The sequence below is a fragment of the Cetorhinus maximus genome, chromosome X (assembly GCF_964194155.1).
Source record: "Cetorhinus maximus chromosome X, sCetMax3.hap1.1, whole genome shotgun sequence".
NCBI lineage: Eukaryota > Metazoa > Chordata > Chondrichthyes > Lamniformes > Cetorhinidae > Cetorhinus > Cetorhinus maximus.
In genome coordinates this window covers 6451572-6470140 of record NC_135917.1, presented here as the reverse complement: position 1 = coordinate 6470140, position 18569 = coordinate 6451572, and the positions used below count along the sequence as shown (strand labels likewise).

At 42.8% G+C, this 18569-nt stretch overlaps 1 protein-coding gene across 2 annotated transcripts; it reads left to right on the top strand.

Annotated features, from left to right (window-relative positions):
- The first annotated feature begins 829 nt into the window (after positions 1 to 829).
- Positions 830 to 13914, top strand: LOC144672744 (keratin, type II cytoskeletal 8-like). Of its 2 annotated transcripts, none has more exons than XM_078534709.1 (9): positions 830 to 1187; positions 1448 to 1656; positions 4492 to 4552; positions 4642 to 4737; positions 5769 to 5933; positions 9120 to 9245; positions 10247 to 10467; positions 12091 to 12143; positions 13116 to 13914. In XM_078534709.1, exons 1-9 carry the CDS (start codon positions 915 to 917, stop codon positions 13265 to 13267), a joined length of 1356 nt encoding a protein of 451 aa, XP_078390835.1. In that variant the 5' UTR covers positions 830 to 914; the 3' UTR covers positions 13268 to 13914. The 2 variants fall into 2 exon arrangements, with proteins under 2 accessions (XP_078390835.1, XP_078390836.1); XM_078534710.1 differs by lacking the exon at positions 13116 to 13914 and adding an exon at positions 10809 to 10848.
- Positions 13915 to 18569: the final 4655 nt, after the last annotated feature.

Here is an 18569-nt window from a genome sequence, read left to right as displayed (position 1 = left end):
CAATTTCCCTGAGGGGTCCTAAAGCAGGTGTTAGGCCTCTTGTTCACAAGAGTAAGGGGCCTGTTCTAATCCAGTAAGCCAGGTGGTGGAAAATAGAACTGGAGCCAATCTTAACACACTTTTATAAGCTTTTACTTATAGAGATACACATTATTGCAAACATGCTCTCTCAACAACCACAGTTTCAGCCTGTTCTTATGAAACTCTTTCGAGTTATCAACAGTCACAGATTGCAACTCTTTCAAGTACAATCACAGTTCTTGGTTTTCCAGGAGTGGGACATGAACCCACAACCCTCTGATTCAAAGGCGAGGGTGCTATGAACTGAGCCACAGCTGAGGCATAAATGAATCCCCAGTTAATGCCAACCACCTGCATGCACTTAAACACAATTAACATGGAATTAACAGGGCCTAGCCCCTGTTTTAGGCAGCTGTCCTGAATGCCTTCGCTTCAGATGTTTGTCAGACGGACTTGGCACTACAAAATTGGTCCTTTTTGCCACAATTTTCTGCCTGTGAAACAATGATATCCAATTTCTACCCTTTTGAATGATGCTCTGCCCCACTGGGCTATTGGTGTTGAATATATCAAATATTTTTTCAAAATAAATCAATTGATACATTATGAAAGGTAACTTGTTCCCACTAGAGATTTGAATGGCAAGCATTTCTAATTCTAAGAATGGAATGTGTCCATTAAATATTAGGCCAAGCCTCCAGTATGTTGGTGGCATAACCACATTCCACACAACTCCTCATAGAATGTATCTTCCTGACAAACGTGCAATACAACTTTTGGAAGGTTATCCTTTATAAAGGACGCGCAGACTTGTAAATCTCAACCAGATCTGGCAAACTTTGATTCTGAAGGGTTCCAGCTGACTTCCAGCATTGCTTTCAGAAAAAGCCAAAATGCATTCAATGAAGAGAACTGAATACTCTAGTAGCAGTGGAAGCAGCTCCTTTGGCCAGATGAGCAGCAACGAAATAGGAAACCATGTGAAAAAGAGCACAGTTACAACTGTGAAGAGTACTGAGCAAGTCAGTTCTCCATCTTATCGAACCACCATCCACACCTCCACTGCTCTCAACCAGGAGGTCGACCCTCTCTTACAGGTGATTCGACGAGAAGAGAAAGACCAGCTCAAGACACTCAATAACCGCTTTGCAGGCTTTATCAACAAGGTAATTGAATAAAATAGCTTTTCTGTCAGTACTGCCTGAGAGTTATTTCTGACTTCTTCCCCACATTTAAAAAAAGGTTGATGTTTTTCATTGATAAGTGTCCGCTATTTGTATTTGTCTACTTTGAATCTGATAAGTACATAGAATTGTTTCTTCTGCTTGTGTTAACGTTGCTTTGGGATTCTGTTTGTTCTCTTCACCATCCCTACCCCCCCCCACCTCCCTCACCACCACCACCTCCACCCCTTGATCCCTTCCAGGTTCGTCACCTTGAGCAACAAAACAAAGTTTTGGACACCAAATGGTCCCTCTTGCAGCAACAGGGACATTACAGTTCCAGCAATGAGGAACTGTACAAGGCATACATCAATGCCCTCACCAGACAGCTGGAAAGCTTTAAACAGGACAAGATGCGGCTGGATAGTGAACTGCAGCAAATGCATGGCACAGTGACTGGGCTCAAAATGCAGTATGTATCAAATCAACTTCTGTTACTTCTAACCTCTTATTAAACAGCTGATGTAAACCCTAGCGTCAAAAAATTTTACAGAAGGAGGCCAGCTGGCCCATTGTGTCCATGCTGGCTCTTTACTCACGCAATCCCTTTGTCTCTCTCTCTCTCTTCACAGCACTGTATCTTCCCCTGATTTCAATGTTTATTCCACTTTTCCCTTAACAGATATAATGGTCTCTCCTTAACCACTCACTTGGCAAAGCATTCCCTGTTCAAAAAATTCTCTGCATAAAGGAATTAAAGAAGGGATGCTCTGCTTGCAACTTTTCTCCTTCCTAAGCCCAATGGTCCTGAGGCCAACTGCACTGCATTACCTGAGGTCTGTGCAGACCAAGGAGTGGATTTGGACTCTCCAGTGAGCACAGTTCAATTCCCTTCACTAGAGTCTGCTCTTGTTGAATGGCAGGTACAACTTGATGTTTGCATTGAAATGAAGGGGCACTGTCTAGATAGCAAACTCCGCAGTGTAAGCTCAAGTACGCTTAGGCAACTGGTGGGAGCTCATCTCTCAGTGGTTGTCTCATATCACTTGGACGCTAAACCTGCCACAAACCTGCAACCTGATGCAAAAATCAAATTTAGAGAGCTTAGTTCCTAACATTAGCAGATATCTAGTTCCTAACATTAGCAGATATCTCCTACCCACCCTCTTTTAATACTACAATTGAGCTGGCTTTGTTGAGAGGTGAGTCGGAGCAGTATTCTAACTCGGTGTTGCAGCTACAAGTCTGACAGCAGAACCTGCACTCACACCTGTAAAAAAATCAAATCTTATTAAAATTTGGTTTCCTCCACTTCTTCAAACAATTGTTCCTGTTGAGAAATATTTGCTGGAAAATAATTGCTCAAAAGTGTGAAATTTTCTTCTATATTGCGATACCTACGGCACAGGCATTGCACTGTTTGGCAATTTGAAGTTGAGAGGCAGCAAGAATGCATATTGTTTGAACAGAAAAGCTTTTGACATGCACACCTCTTCCTCCCATTGTCTTCTGAAAGAGAAGCAAGTATATGTTGTGATTTTTCCCCACCCTTGTTAGTTTAACTGCCAGGCTAAATGCTTCTGAATGTTTTTTAACTGTGGTGAACATTAATTTTTACACGGATTGCCATATTTAAATAAGGACACTTTACCTGTGCGGCCTTTCAGAAGCACTGAGATATCCCTGAGGGAGCTGTGATACAGAGCTGTATAACAATTGTACAAATCTACTAGCATCTTTAAGTTCCGCCATACTTAGCAGATGCAGGGAGTGACAAATATTGCTCGAACGTCCATAAGAGCATAACTATTTACTTATTAAAGACAAACCTTTCTACTCCTCCCAACCTCAGGAAATTCTCATACACTCTCACTGCTGATAGTTTAATTCACAAAGGAAATAATTACTTAATATTTGTTCTTCACTGAGTGTCAGGCATGGCTTCATTCTCTTGCCTCTGAGTCAGAAGGGTGTGGTTCAAAGCTAAAAGCAAAGAACTGCAGATGGTGGAAATCCAAAACAAAAACAAAAACAGAAATACCTGGAAAAACTCAGCAGGTCTGGCAGCATCGGTAGAGAAGAGCAAAGTTGACGTTTCGAGTCCTCATGACCCTTCAACAGAACTAAGTAAAAATAGGAAAGGGGTGAAATATAAGCTCACCCCTTTCCTATTTTTACTTAGTTCTGTTGAAGGGTCATGAGGACTCGAAACGTCAACTGTGCTCTTCTCCACCGATGCTGCCAGACCTGCTGAGTTTTTCCAGGTATTTCTGTTTCTGTTTTTGTTGTGGGTGTGGTTCAAACCCAATCCAACAACTTGAGCACACCACCTCACCTGGCACTTCAATGTTGAGGGAATGCTACACTGTCAGAGTTAAAACATTAAACCAAATACCCGCCTTACCTCTCAGATGGATTAAAAGATCCCTAGATACTATCCAGCCTGAAAAGGGGGCATCATATGAAGCTATACTTCATATGATAGTAAATGGCAAGGAAAAGGTAAGTACAGAAAATTAATTTATGTTAAATTAGGAGAGTAGGACAAGAGGGACATAGATTCAAGATAGTAAAAGGTAAATTTAGAACTGATAACAGGAAATTCTTCTTCGCACAATAAGCACTTTAATGAAACCCCAGGGGCTGTACTTGCATGAGGTGATGACAAGTGCTGTTATCAGAAGCCAATGTACTGACAGCTCAGGACATGGTTGATTAATGCCATAAAGTCCCAGATTATTCCTGTCTGTGGAGATCTTATTTCCTAGATTTTCTGAGGGGATCAATCCCCACCAAAGTGTGGCAGCACAGAACTTCTGTCCACCCAACTGCCGTAGTTTTGCTGGTCAGCTGGATTTTAAGAATTGAGGTGACATACAAACATAGAAAGATTTAAAGCACAAAAGGAGGCCATTCAGCCTGAAGCATTGGAACCACTTGGTTTGTATATTCTAGAATCAGATATCACTGGACATCTCCCATTCTTCCTGACTGAATGACTTACCTGCACTTCACCATTTCCTACTTTAACTCATTCTTTAGGACTTCAAAAACAGTGTAACATCTTCCTTCCCTAAGTCTTCCTTTCCTGATCCAAAGGCAAGCTTATAAAATCAAAGGTTCATATCATCTAACCACCGCATCCTAACATATTTTTTCTTCTCTCTTACAATCTTGGTGTTTCTTGTTCCTTGACACAAATGATTAAAGAATTATATCTCCAGTCTGATGGGTATAAATATATTGTCATGGTATGAGTAATGTTCACACATATTTAGGATAATTAATGTTCCTTTTTCTTAAAAAGATATGAAGATGAGCTGAATAATCGTGCAGGAATGGAAAATGATTTTGTTACCTTGAAGAAGGTATTTTTTTTTATTGCATTTTGATATTGAACAATTGTCCCTTACCCTTCCACAATACTATTGAGGATAAACTGTCTGTTCTTATTTAGACTGTTGATGATACATACCTGATGAAACACCAACTTGGGGATAAACTGGATGGATTTGTTAGCGAACTTGACTTCCTGAGACAAGTTTATGATGAGGTAAATTGATATTAGAATATTTGGCTGGCATAATCTAACAGAATGGTCTTAAAGTATAGTCAAAAGCTATGTGGGGCTTCTGAAGTGAGGCCCTCCTCATCAAGTCACTAAAAATGTCTTTTCCAAAAGTCTTTCAACCATATGCTTTTCTTTTTTACCAGCAAAACTATCTAGGGCTTGAAATAAGATTGCTAACATGTTAAAATGATTACATTTTCTTACATCTTGATTAATGTCTTTACTTGGAGGCCTCAGTCTCTTTCAACAGTCTAGGCTGAAATAGTTTCCCCAGAACCATCACAGTTATGCCCAAAATATGTCTTAGCATGCACAATATGAAAATGCAAGATGGAGCAGTTTGATTCTTTCAGGGCAACAGTTGAAAACATGTTTTTCCTGAGGTATTTATGACATTAAACCAACTGGGAGATGAATCTTAGTAGTTTTTCTTCAGAGAAAGTCTCACAGGAAAACTACCATCCTGCACCATTCTTTTTCGCTTCAGAGAGATGACAGAGAAAGAGAGATGAGGCAGGGTAATTCGAATTTTACTTCGTTTTTACTGAGAATCTAAAAAGTGATTGTTGATAGAAAGATTTATTTATCCAGCTACAGTGGGTATGGATGCAATCATTTATTTATTTCCCCAAAAAGCAATCAAAAAACACTTGCTTCACTGTCTCTGGGCAGACATCTCAGATGTTTCTTTCCAAACTCTTTCACTGAAGCTGTGCATTGCTCCCAGCTTTGCACACCCTACCTTTCTCCTACACAGTGTTTGCCTTTGTGAAATGACTCTGGAATCAGGAATGGAAACCCTGGCATGGACACATTGCCCCTGAACATAGTGGAGGGCCCCACTTTGAGTCAAGCTGATATCAGTCCAATTAGAAAATAGGGTTTAAACCTGGGATCCTGGGCTCAGACATGTGCTCGCGCTGATTAGTGAATATCATACTTATTTTAGTTTGCTTCTTATTTTCAATTTCGTCATTCCTAATCAATATATTTTCCTTTCAACAATATATAAGGAAATCCGTGAGCTGCAAACACAAGTCAAGGATGTTGCTGTCACTGTTGAACTTGATAATGCCCGTGATCTGGACCTTAATGAGCTCGTCGCTAACATGAAAGAACAATACGAGGTTTTAGCGGCCAAGGGTCGTGATGAAGCTCAGGCTGAGTACAGAACCAAGGTAAAAAAAATTGAGGTAAAATCCTGGCCTTTCACCTCTAGTGCCTGAGTTCAGTACTCCACAGACTGATGGGGTGAAAGCCTTTTCTGTCCATTGTTAGGGCATTTGGCAACAAATTGGTGCTCATACTCAGAGAGGGGCTCACTGTTGTAGGAAAAGGGAAAGTGTCAACTGATCCAGTAGGCACTGCTCTTCTCAGTTTGAGGCTGAGGGACATTATTGGGATTGGGTCGAGAGAGCTTTTACTCTCCATTTAACTGCACAACACGTAACTCTAACTTGTACCAGACCATGGTAATGCAGATAATCTGATGGCATGCACTTGACAGGCTGGCACTGGGTCCCTGGAAATTTGGATGTGGAGGCTTGAAGCATACAATGTGCCCAAGATAACCCAAGTCAGGGACGGGTGAGCTGAAAGTGGACCTTCTATTAAATTAGGCAACCACCCCATATTATAGCTGGAACGTCTGATCTGCACTATGGCCTGTTTGGGACAGTTATGGAAAAGAGACCATATTAAAGAAAACCTCCTAACCATTACCTGCCTGCTGCTCTTACTGGAAGCCAGTGCTGAAGTGCCACTGTGCCACACTTCCCAGGTCCCCTAGCCCCAGTGCTGGAAATTAGCCTGGCACATAGTGCCTGCTGATGTCTGATGATCTGACCCTCTGACTCCCTGCACCAGGAAAATGCTACAAGTGAGCTGACCTTAGGTGGTCTGGTGAGACTAGCTCACTTTGGCATAGACAAATGCAGCACTTGGATCAGCAATGAGCCAGGGTCAGAGAATCGTGCCCAAACTCTAATCCATGCTCACATCTGCTCATGGACCCTCATGAAATTATCCCTCGTAAGTTTGGCTTTACATTACTCCTCATTCCTTGTGCTTATTCACCACCCTCAGGTGGTAGGAGATTGTGGCAGCATAAATGGCACTTGGCCTTTTTCATATTTCTGATTCTTAGGATGTGGGTGTCACTGGCTAGGCCAGCATTTGTTGCCCATCCATAATTGCCCTTTAGAAGGTGGTGGTGAGCTGCCTTCTTGAACTGCTGCATTCCATGTGGTGTAGGTACACCCAGAGTGCCATTAGGAAGGGAGTTCCAACATTTGACCCAGCGACAATGAAGGAACAGCGATGTAGTTCTAAGTCAGGATGGTATGTGAGTTGGAGGAAAACTTGCAGGTGGTTGTGATCCTAGATGCCTGCTACCCTTCTAGACAGTAGAGGTTACATACGAACATATGAACTGGGAGCAGGAGTAGACCACTCGGCCCTTCAAGACTGCTCTGCCATTCAGTAACATCATGGCTGATCTGATTGTAACCTTTTGCCTACCCCTGATAACCTTTCACCCCCTTGTTAATTAGGGATCTAATTAACTCTAATTAGCTCTGCCTAAAAAATATTCAAAGACCCTGCTTCCTCTGCCTTTTGAGGAAGAAAGTTCCAAAGACATACGACCCACAGAGAAAAAAATTCTCCTCATCTCTGTCTTGAATGAGCGACCCCTTATTTTTAAACAGTGACCCTTAGTTCTGGATTCTCCCACAAGATGAAACATCCTCTCCACATCCACCCTCTCAAGACCCCTCAGGATCTTAAAGGTTTCAATCAAGTCGCCTCTTACTCTTCTAAACTCCAGTGGATACAAGACTAACCTGTCCAAACTTTCCTCATAAGACAACCCACCCATTCCAGGTATTAGCCTAGTAAACCTTCTCTGAACTGCTTCTAATGCATTTACATCCTTCCTTAAATAAGGAGACCAGTACTATACAAAGTACTCCACATGTGGTCTCACCAATGCCCTGTACAACTGAAACATAACCTCCCTACTGTTATATTCAATTCCCCTCACAATAAATTATAACATTTTTTTACCTTTCCTAATTACTTGCTGTACCTGCATACTAGTCTTTTGTGATTCATGCACTAGGACACCCAGATCCCTCTGAATCTCAGAGCTCTGCAATCTCTCACCATTTAGATAATATGCTTCTTTTTTATTCTTCCTGCCAAAATGGACAATTTCATATTTGCCCACATTATACTCCATTTGCCAGGTCTTTGTCCACTCACTTAACCTATCTGTGTCACTATGTAGCCTCCTTACATCCTCTTCACAACTTACTTTCCTACCTAACTTTGTGTCATCAGCAAATTTAGCAGCCATACCTTTGGTCCTTTCATCCAAGTCATTTAAATAAATTGTAAAATGTTGAGGCCCCAGCACTGGCCCCTGTGGCACACCACTTGTTACATCCTGCCAACCAGAAAAAGACCCATTTATGACTACCTTCTGTTTCCTGTTAGCTAGCCAATCTTCTATCCATGCCAATATAATACCCCCTACACCACAAACTTTTATTTTCTGCAACAACTTTTGAAGTGGCATCTTATCAAATGCCTTCTGGAAATCAAGTACAGTACATCCACCGGTTACCCTTTATCCACAGCACATGTGACTCCTTCAAAGAACTCCAATAAGCTGGTTAAACATGATTTCCCTTTTACAAAACCCCGTTGACTCTGCCCAATTGCCTTGAATTTTTCGAAGTGCCCTGCTATAACATCTTTAATAATAGCTTCTAACATTTTCCCTATGACAGATGTTAAGCTAAGTGGCCTGTAGTTTCCTGTTTTCCATCTCCCCCACTTTTTGAATAATGGAGTTACATTTGCTATTTTCCAATCTAATGGAACCTTCCCCGAATCCAGGGAATTTTGGAAAATTGAAACCAATGTATCAACTATCTCACTAGCCACTTCTTTCTGAAGTTCTGAAATATCCCTTTAAAAGTCTGCCACTGCATCTCTATGGACCTATCCCTTAACCTCATTTGCCAGTTCACTCTAGCTAGCTCTGCTTTCATGGCCTCATAATTGCCCTTATTTAAGTTTAAGATACTAGTCCTGGACCCACTCTTTTCTCCCTCAAACTGAATATAAAATTCAATCATATTATGATCGCTGCTACCTAGGGGTGTCTTCACCATGAGATTATCAATTAATCCCATCTTGTTGCACAGTACCAGGTCTAGTACAGCCTGCTCTCTGGGTTTGGAAGGTGTTGTCAAATTCGGGCCTGTTAGAAGTAACAAAACTGACGGGCCAAGCAGTCTTTTCTAATTCCCTGTTTTCTTCTGTTATTACGTTCTTTGATATTTCTTTTGTTTCAGTTCAATCAACTGTCTCAGTCTACCGGAAAATATGATGATGATCTGCGTCTTATGAAAAATGACATTACAGAAACAAGCAGGAGAATCGCAAAGATGAACTCTGAAATAGATTCCCTTAAGGGTCAGGTAGGTACGCTGGTACCGATTCCCACTAAACGCCTGTTGCTCCTTTTCCAATTGTTTTCCTTCCTGTCCAGAGGGCCATACTTCTTTTATGATAGCACAGGCTGCAAGCACCCTCTGGTACCTTGGCCTAGTGGTCATCTGTCTCCTTCACTGATTGTGCTGGAAACGTATTCAACTAAAGAGTGTTGTCGAAGGCTAATTCTGTCCACAAACATGCACATTTCCAGTGTGGGTCACTATATCAGGAGTGGAATACCAGCTGATTCTCTCCCTCTCTACTAGAATAATTGTGGGCAGGTGCCTGCTGGAGCCCCAGAAATGGGGTCAGACTCAGTAACACTGCCTCTCTGACCTGATGGTAATTTCTGTGGGGGTTGGAGGGGGCCAGAAGTTCTGCCTGTCCCTTGGAAGTCTGGCATTATAAGATGTAGCCAGTAGAATGGCATCAAATTCCCCACTGCTCCCTCCTCTTCTGCCCTATGATGCCATGTGATGCTCAGATCATAGAACCCATTACAATTGAGCCTGATTTTGCCTGCACTGAGGGTGAAGAATTACTCTTGGTTGCTCTGTCTAGTGGTATTATAAATGCATTTGTGAAGATTTATCTGTTCACCAGTTTGAGATCTCAATAAATATGGAATAAAGGAAATCTTCTGAACGCCTTCACACATGGTGACCAGAACAATCTTTAAATAGCTGATTTACCCACAGGATCACTGGATAGCATGAAAACTAAGCTGACTATTCAGCCCTAACTGAGGAAATTTGAGGGCATCTACACTCTCCCCACCACTGCCCAATTGAAATCAAGTAACTCAGCACACAGACCAGTGATCAGATCTTGAACCTTTGGTATTTTTTTAAGCAGTAAAAAATTATTAAAAACAGTATGTTTCACTTATGCATTTTTCTGCAACAAATTAAACAGTTTAAGAGGAACTATTGTTAATTGAAAACGTAATTTTCTTTGCTAACATTTCATTTTTCCAACAATTTAGCGCGTTGGGTTGGAAGCAGCAATCACTGAAGCAGAAGAACGTGGAGACATGAGTGTGAAAAACATCAGGGCTAAGATTGCTGGACTAGAGGACAGCATATTCAAAGCCAAGCAGGACGTAGCCCGAAAATTGCGGGAATACCAGGACCTTTTGAACGTCAAGATGGGCCTAGATTTTGAAATTGCCACCTACAGGAAAATGCTGGAGGGAGAGGAGATCAGGTACAGGACATTTGGGGAATAGCAAGTTGAAGTGAAGATTGTTTTAAAAAAAAGTTTCACCATAAGAAAACTGTGTATAACCAAATTGTAAATGTGTTTATAAAGTATATATTTATTATTTAGTTGCAGATGGCATACTGACAAAATGCACCCAAACACCAATTTTTTAAATATATCGTATTCCTTCAAGGATTCATTAAATTTTTCATATAATTGTAGGAAGTTTTGGGGGCAAACTCAGATCTCCAAAAACTGTGAATAGTGTACATTCCAAAACTACCTTGATCGCAGCTCATCACTATCTTTTGCATTCTTTTTTATCTAAGTTATTTGAATTTCAGATATTGGCCCTAAAATGAAACCTGGGTGTAAAGCTATGAGGTAACAACATACACACAGTGTTTTATCTGCTGCATTATCTGGTAGGTCTTTATTACAATTCAGTGCAGACATTTAGAGGATAGCAGCTACTGCCACTTCATGATTTCCCTAACTAGCTTGCTAGAGTTGCATCCAATCCAGATTTTTCAGTTCCACAGCACAAAAGCAGCAAGGAGGCTGTGAAGAAATAGAGATGCAGAGAATGCACTGATGCTACTTTGAAATAGCACCCAGGCTCTGATTTTATCCACCTGGCAGGACTGGTCATTAGAGAGATTCCCTATGTTACCGTGACCCAATGAGATAAGAGGCCACTTGCAGGCAAAAAGTGGCACAGGTCATAGCCTCACTTGCCTTATGGATCTACTTTATACCCAGAGGGCTGTGAATGCTCAGTTCTTGAGTGTGATTCAAGACAGGGAGGGTTAGATTTTTGGATACTAAGGGATACCAAAGGATATGGGGATATGGTGAGAAAGTGGAGTTGAGGTAGAAGATCAGCCATGGGCATATTGAATAGTGGAACAGGCTTGAGGGGCCTACTCTTGCTCCTATTTCTTATGTTCTTATATTCTTCTGTGCCTATACCAGTAGATTGGGGACAGAGGAATAGTTAAATTGGCAGATACACCCAGTCAAACGAACTTCACACATTAAACCTCATGAGCTGAGGCACCTTTACAAGCAGGATATATTCAGAACAATTCACCAAGGGTCCTTAGACAGCACCTTCCAAACCCATGACTACTGCCATCTAGAAGGACAAGGGCAGCAGACACATGGGAACACCACCACCTGGAAGTTCCCCTCCAAGCTACTCACCATCCTGACTTGGAAATATATCGCCGTTCCTTCACTGTCACTGGGTCAAAATCCTGGAACTCCCTCCCTAACAGCACTGTGGGTGTACCTACACCACAGGGACTGCAGCAGTTCGAGAAGGAAGCTCACCACCACCTTCTCAGGGGCAACTAGGGATGGGCAATAAATGCTGACCCAGCCAGCGAAGCCCACATCCCGTGAATGGATGAAAAAAACAGCAGCATTCTTTTCATCTTGTAGAATCAGTTTGCAAAGCAGAAATATATTGAGTCTATGGGTTTAAGAAATCCATTTTGGTGGCAGTCAGGAGATTTATGTCTGACAAAAATATTGTGTGATTGCATTTCTTCATCAAACAAGTTTGAATACAGGGATATTTTTCAGGCCCTATTTATTTATATCATAAATATTAACTTGCAGGCTTAGTCAGCAGCAGAACGCAATTCTTCATGTTAACCCCACACCAACGTTTGGTAAGTTGTTCTATCATATGTTAGAATTTAGCTCATTCAATTCTTTAATTAAATCAAGTCAAACCTGGTATAGTACTGAGCCAAACAAGTTCAAAGGGTGACCAATTATCCCGTATTTTAAGGGATTGACCCTTATTTTGACTGTTTGCCCTGTGTCCCTTAAGGGATGTCTTTTGCCCCATATTTCAAGGACAGTCTGTGGGAGGCTGAGCCTGGGAGTCTGCCTTTGGTCATATGGTCACCAACAACCCACACCCGAACCTCCCCCCTCTGCTACCACAGACCCCAGTATCACTCCCTCTCTTTTGGTCACCAGCATCCCACCCTCCCCACAACATCCCATGGTCAAAGCACCTTTCGTGACCACAGGACCTCCCGAAGCGCTTTATGGCTAATGAAGACCTTTGGAGTGTAACCACTGTTGTAGGGTAGGAAATGTGGCTGCCAATTTGGGCACAGTGAGACCCCACAAGCAGCAATGTGAGAATGATCGGATAATCTGTTTTAGTGATGTTTACTGGGGGATAAATATTGGCCAGGGTCATCATATTAAAGGAGCACCAATAATAATTGCCTCGGAGTGGCAATTTGGGATAGAAGATCCCATTTTGGTCAGCTCCCAATCTGAATGGTGTCGAACAGGCAGATGCTGAGCAGAGGCTATGGTCTCCAGCCAGACTGTGCGGAGTGGGAGGAAAAATCAAAGGAGGGCAAAACCTTGGTTGACCCCAGTGTCCCCTGACGGCTGTCTATAGGAGGCATTGCCAAGATTCTGGGAATGCCTCATCTTTTCAGCTTTAAGTGTTAGACTAGGTGGACAAAGTAAAAGGGGGATTCATGTACAAAAGACAGAAAAGAAGCTGGACCCGAATACCTTCATAAAAGTGAAGCAAAAATAAGTTTTTATTTCTCTTCCAAGATAGACTTCTGCATGTACAATCCTTTTTGCTTTATTTCCTGTCGACCATGCAGGTTCTAGTTCCTCATATAGCAGAAGTTACTCAACTGAACATCAGGACTCCTTAGTGAATGCAGGCATTGTCCAGGATGCCTCCAGAGGTCCGGTCACAAAGAAGGCTGTCATGGTCAAGACTGTTCAGTCGAGTCATAGAAATGTGCACTAAAAGAAGTCTGACAACTAACAGCTGCGGACAAAGGGCTGATGGTTCCCCATCACATTGCCTCTCACTTTTCTTTTATTTTTGTGTTATTAATCAGGTCAACTCATTCATCTCTCTGTTTGATTACTGTGAGTTACTTCTGTGCTTAGAGCCTTCCTGTATTTAATTCTGGATGAATAAATGAATCCCTTGGTAAAACCCTTCCCCAGCACCATGATGCACATAATCAGAGTAATAATGGCCATGCCATGGGTATGTAAGAATCACATCAGAAAAATACCATCAAGGGTTCAAACTAAGCTCTCTGCATAGGGCATCAAGAACAAAGAGACTCCAGTTAATTGCATGAGAGGAAAAATGAGAAGCATGATATTAAACATTGACTTCACCACTTGATGGAAGTGGGCTTTTACACAAGAGAAGCTCTTGTGCCAGTTATATTCACTCTTGCCACCTGTTAATGGTTCATTGGTAATGTTGCGGTTTCGTTTTCTTTGACCTTACATAAAGTTGCAGCTTTGATGTGTTGTGACGCAACATGGAGAGGTAAAATGTGCCCTCCACGTTTTGTCTATTGCTACCACTGTACCTCTGGAATAACATTTTACTTTTGGCCTTCCTTTTAAACTTAATAAATAGCTTCATTCCAACCATGTTGCCATTTACTGAATCACAACTGCATGCAAGTAAGGACAGGGTGGAACACACTGGAATGGTGCAGTTGAATTTGTGTCTGCGACTTCCACACTTAGCACTGACTTTCCAACCTTGGTCGTACCATGGTGCAAAAGAAATGAGCCCTTCCATCACAGGCAGGGAGGAAAAGAAATGAGTAGCTGCCACATCAGGGCATCACTCCCCCTCATTGCCGGACAGTGAGCCAAGAGCAGCTTGAATGTAAACTTGGGGAGCAAGTTGTTCATCAGTTATTTATTTTTTGTGAAAATATATATATCGATCTTGCTAGTCAATGTACCTGTGGCCTCGCTCACAGTTAGTGGGAAACAGTCACTTGGTAGTACAGAACTTGAATATTGTTGAAAAGAGAGACATGTTGGCAAAGATTTTCATCTTGCACTCATCAGGACAAAGGCAAGAATGTCAAATTGCCAACCAATCAGCATCCTTTCCTCGTGTAGTATAAATTGTGATCCTTTGAAATTTGGCATTCTTGCATTTGTCCTGATGCGTGCAAGATGAAAAGCTTCAGCGACATTGCCTGTCTTTTCAGTAATATGCCAATTAGTGGGAGGAAATAGTGACCTACCCCCAAAAAAATCACTAGGGCTATGACACAAGTATAAGGGCTGACTTAGTTGAGCCAATTGGCGTATCTGATGCCAGGCTGGTGTCATCACATTTACATGTTTTCAGCGTGAAAGCATGGGCACAGCTTTGGCAACTGCTAGATGAAGGCTGGTGGCCGCACTCAACGTTCCTGAGAATCCCTTGATCTGCCCTCTTCCAAGACCTTCTAAGTCATGATACTGGCCTGGAGACCTTGGTGGGACCCACTTTTGCCGAATGATCCTGGACACCAGACTGCTGGACAAAAGCGAGGCAGGAGCAACAAGGTGAAGGCACAGCTGCCAACTCTGCCATTTGCAACGTCATGAGCCATGATGAATTCAGATGGTAGTTCCACCCACTTTGTGCCCAACTTCTTCTCTGGGTGGCGACCTAGCGGCTAATTTCCATCTTAGAACTGGGAAGGGAAATCAGGCGGTTTCTCTCACTGGCACCTGGCCCACCCGGCCATCTCTGAACAGTAAGTTTAAAATGACCATTTTCGGGTCCTGTTTGAATGTCCTCTTCCTCTGCAGCGCTCCAGGACCAATTTCAGCCAGATGTGCAGCTCAGAGAAGGAAATTTGGGACTGGTATGATCTTTGGCTATATTTGTTGTAACCGGTTGAAAGAGGTCAGCTCCAGAGCAAGAAATAATAAGTCACTGGATGTGAAAATCTGGCAGCTGATTAGATAATGGCCATTTTATTCTGCTGCCCAAAGTCAAAATTACCCCCAATCCCACAATGTATGTTTGCAACATTCTAATGGTATTACACCGTCTCCTTCCTACTCTCCCATTCCTCCACCCTCTGTTTCTTTCCCTCCTTTCAGTTTCCTCTCTTCTTCCTTTCCACTCCCTAGCCCCTCTCTCATTGCCCCCCACCTCTATCCCTCTCCCTTTACCTTTCTATCTGTCTCCCCCACCTTTCCCCTGCCCTCCCATCTGACTCTTTCTCCCTCCCCTTCTTGGTCCAGTTTAATTATTCCCCACCCTCTTATCCTGCTTGATCTTAATGCACTTTTAAAAATTGTGTTCCTATTTACTCATTCATGGCATTGCTGGTAAGGCCAGCTTTTGTTTATTGCCTATCCCTAATTGCCCTTGAGAAGATGGCCATGAGTCACTTCCTAGAATGGCTGTAGTCCGTGTGGCGTAGGTACACTCACAGTGCTGTTAGGGAGGGGGTTCTAGGATTTTGACCAACAATGGTGACAGTGAAATAACGGTGATATCATTCCAAGTGAAGATGGTGTGTGGCTTGGAGGGGAATTTACTAGGGGGAGTGGGCCCTTCTTATCTACCCTATCCAAGCCCCTCAATATTTTTTAAAACCTCAATTAAATCTCCCCTCAGCCTCCTCTGTTTCAAAGGAAACAACCCCAGCCTATTCAATCCTTCCTCATAACTAAAGTTCTCAATTCCTAGTAACATCCTTGGAAATCTCCTCTGTACCCTCTCTCACGTGAACACATCCTTCCTGTAATGTAGTCACCAGAACTATATGCAATGCTCCAGTTGTGGCCTAACTAGTGTTTTATCCAGTTCTAGCATAACTTCCCTGCTTTATATTCTTGGTTAATAATGGCTATCCTATGCCTTCCTAACCCAGGACAAAGCAGCCCATTTGATTGGCACCCCTTCCACAAACATTCACTCCCTCCACCACCGACACACAGTGGCAGCAGTGTGTACCATCTACAAGATATGCTGCAGGAACTTACCAAGCCTCCTTGGACAGCACCTTCCAAACCCACGACCACTACCATTTAGAAGGACAAGGGCAGCAGATACATGGGAACACCACAACCTGGAGGTTCCCCTCCTAGCCACACACCATCCTGACTTGGAAATATATCGCCGTTCCTTCACTGTCACTGGGTCAAAATCCTGGAACTCCCTCCCTAACAGCACTGTGGGTGTACCTGAACCACATGGACTACAGCGGTTCAAGAAGGTAGCTCACCACCACCTTCTTAAGGGCAATTAGGGATGGGTAATAAATGCTGGCCTAGCCAGCAACGCCCACATCCCATGAATGAGTAAAAAAACACCTGATCTACCTAGCTGCCACCTTCAGGGATATGTGGACATGCACTCCAAGGTCCCTCTGTTCCTCCACGTTTCTCAGTATCCTACCATTTATTGTGTGTTCTCTTGCCTTGTTTGCCTTCCCCAAATGCATTGCCTTGTACTTCTCCGATTTGAACTCCATTTGCCACTGTTCCACCCACCTGACTAGTCCAATGATATCTTCCTGCAGTCTACAGCTTTCTTCCTCACTACCAACCACACAATCAGTTTTTGTATTGTCTGCAAACTTCTTAATCGTACCCACTACTTTCAAGTCCAAATCATTGGTGTATATAACACAAGAAGCAAGGGAGCTAATATTGAGCCATGCAGAACCCCACTGGAAACAGCCTTCCAGTCACAAAAATACCCATCGACCATTACCCATTGCTTCCTGCATTTGAGTCAATTTTGGATCCAACTTGCCATTTGCTCTTTCATCCCATCTGCTCTTTCTTTTCGGACCAGTCTGCCATGTGGGACCTTGTCAAAAATCTTGCTAAAAATCATGTTGACTACATCAAATGCACCATCAACCCTCCTCGTTACCACCTCAAAAGATTCAATCAAGTTTGTTAGACAGGACCTTCCCTTAATCAATTCATGCTGGTTGTCCTTGATTAATCTGTGCATTTCTAAATGATGATTTATACTGTCCCTCAGAACTTGTTCCAGTAATTTGCCCATCACCAAGTCTAGGCTGACTGGCTTGTGCTTATTCAGCCTATCCCTTCCTCCCCTTTTAAACAATGGCACAACATTAGCAGTCGAGCAGTTCTCCAGTCCTCTGGCACTATGCCTGTAGCCATGGAAGATTGGAAAATGATGGTCAGAGCCTTTGCTATTCCCTCCCTTGCTTCCCTTAAAAGCCTAGAATACATTTCGTCTGGCCGCGGTGATTTATCTGCTTTCAAAGATGCTAACACCCCTTAATATTTCATCTTTCACTATGCTTATTCAGTATTTCACACTTAACCACAAGCACAAAGCATTCATTGAGAACCACCTTGCACCTCCATACACGTCATCTTTTCAGTCTCTAATGGTCCCTACTTTTTTAAAAATATTTATTCATTGATGGGATGTCAGCATAACTGGCAAGGCCATCATTTGTTGTCCATCCCTAATTGCTCTTGAACTTAGTGACTTAGGCCTTTTCAGAGGCAGTTAAGAGTCTGGAGTCACATGTAGGCCAGACCAGGTAAGGATGGCAGATTTCCTTCTGTCAAGAACATTAGATGGGGGCACCAGATGGGTTTTTAACCACAATCAACAATGGGAGACTAGTTTTTCAATTCCAGATTTATTATTTGAATTTAAATTCCACCTGCTGCCATGATGGGTTTTGAAGCCTTCTCCTCAGAACTTTAGCCTGTGCCTCTGGGTTGCTAGTCTGGTGACATTACCACTGTGTCACTGTCTCCTCCCATTTGTAGACTCCCGTTCTTTTTTTATCCCTCTCTATCCAGTCTGAAAATCCTGCAACTTTGATCTAATCGATTACTTGTGGGATCGCTTAGCTCTGTCTATCGCATATGCAGCTTACACTGTTCGGCACACAAGCATTCCTGTGTTGTAGCCTCACTAGATTGGCACCTCAGTTTTGGGTATGCCTGGCACTGCTCCTGGAACACTCTTCTACTCTTCTGATTGCAACCAGGATCGGTCTCCTGGCTCCTTGTAATGGTGGAGTGAGGTATATTGCACTTGGCCCTTACTCAGCCGTGCCTTCAGTTGGTAGCACTCTCACTGCTAAATTACAAGGTTTTGGGTTTAAGTCCCGTTCAGGGCTTGAGCATGAAAATTCAGGCAGTGCAGCTAGTATTGAGGGAACGTTGCACTGTTGGAGGTGCTGTCTTTTGGATGAGGCATTAAACTGAGGCACCATCTGCCTGCTCCTGTGGATGTACAAGATCCCATGGCGCTATTTCGAAGAAGAGCAGGG

Excerpts from the sequence above, each read along its gene's own strand:
- LOC144672744 (XM_078534709.1), top strand. The coding sequence starts at position 915 with ATGCATTCAATGAAGAGAACTGAATACTCTAGTAGCAGTGGAAGCAGC. Across the intron at positions 4,738-5,768 it reads TGAGACAAGTTTATGATGAG|GAAATCCGTGAGCTGCAAAC; the intron begins GTAAATTGATAT and ends ACAATATATAAG. Across the intron at positions 5,934-9,119 it reads AGGCTGAGTACAGAACCAAG|TTCAATCAACTGTCTCAGTC; the intron begins GTAAAAAAAATT and ends CTTTTGTTTCAG.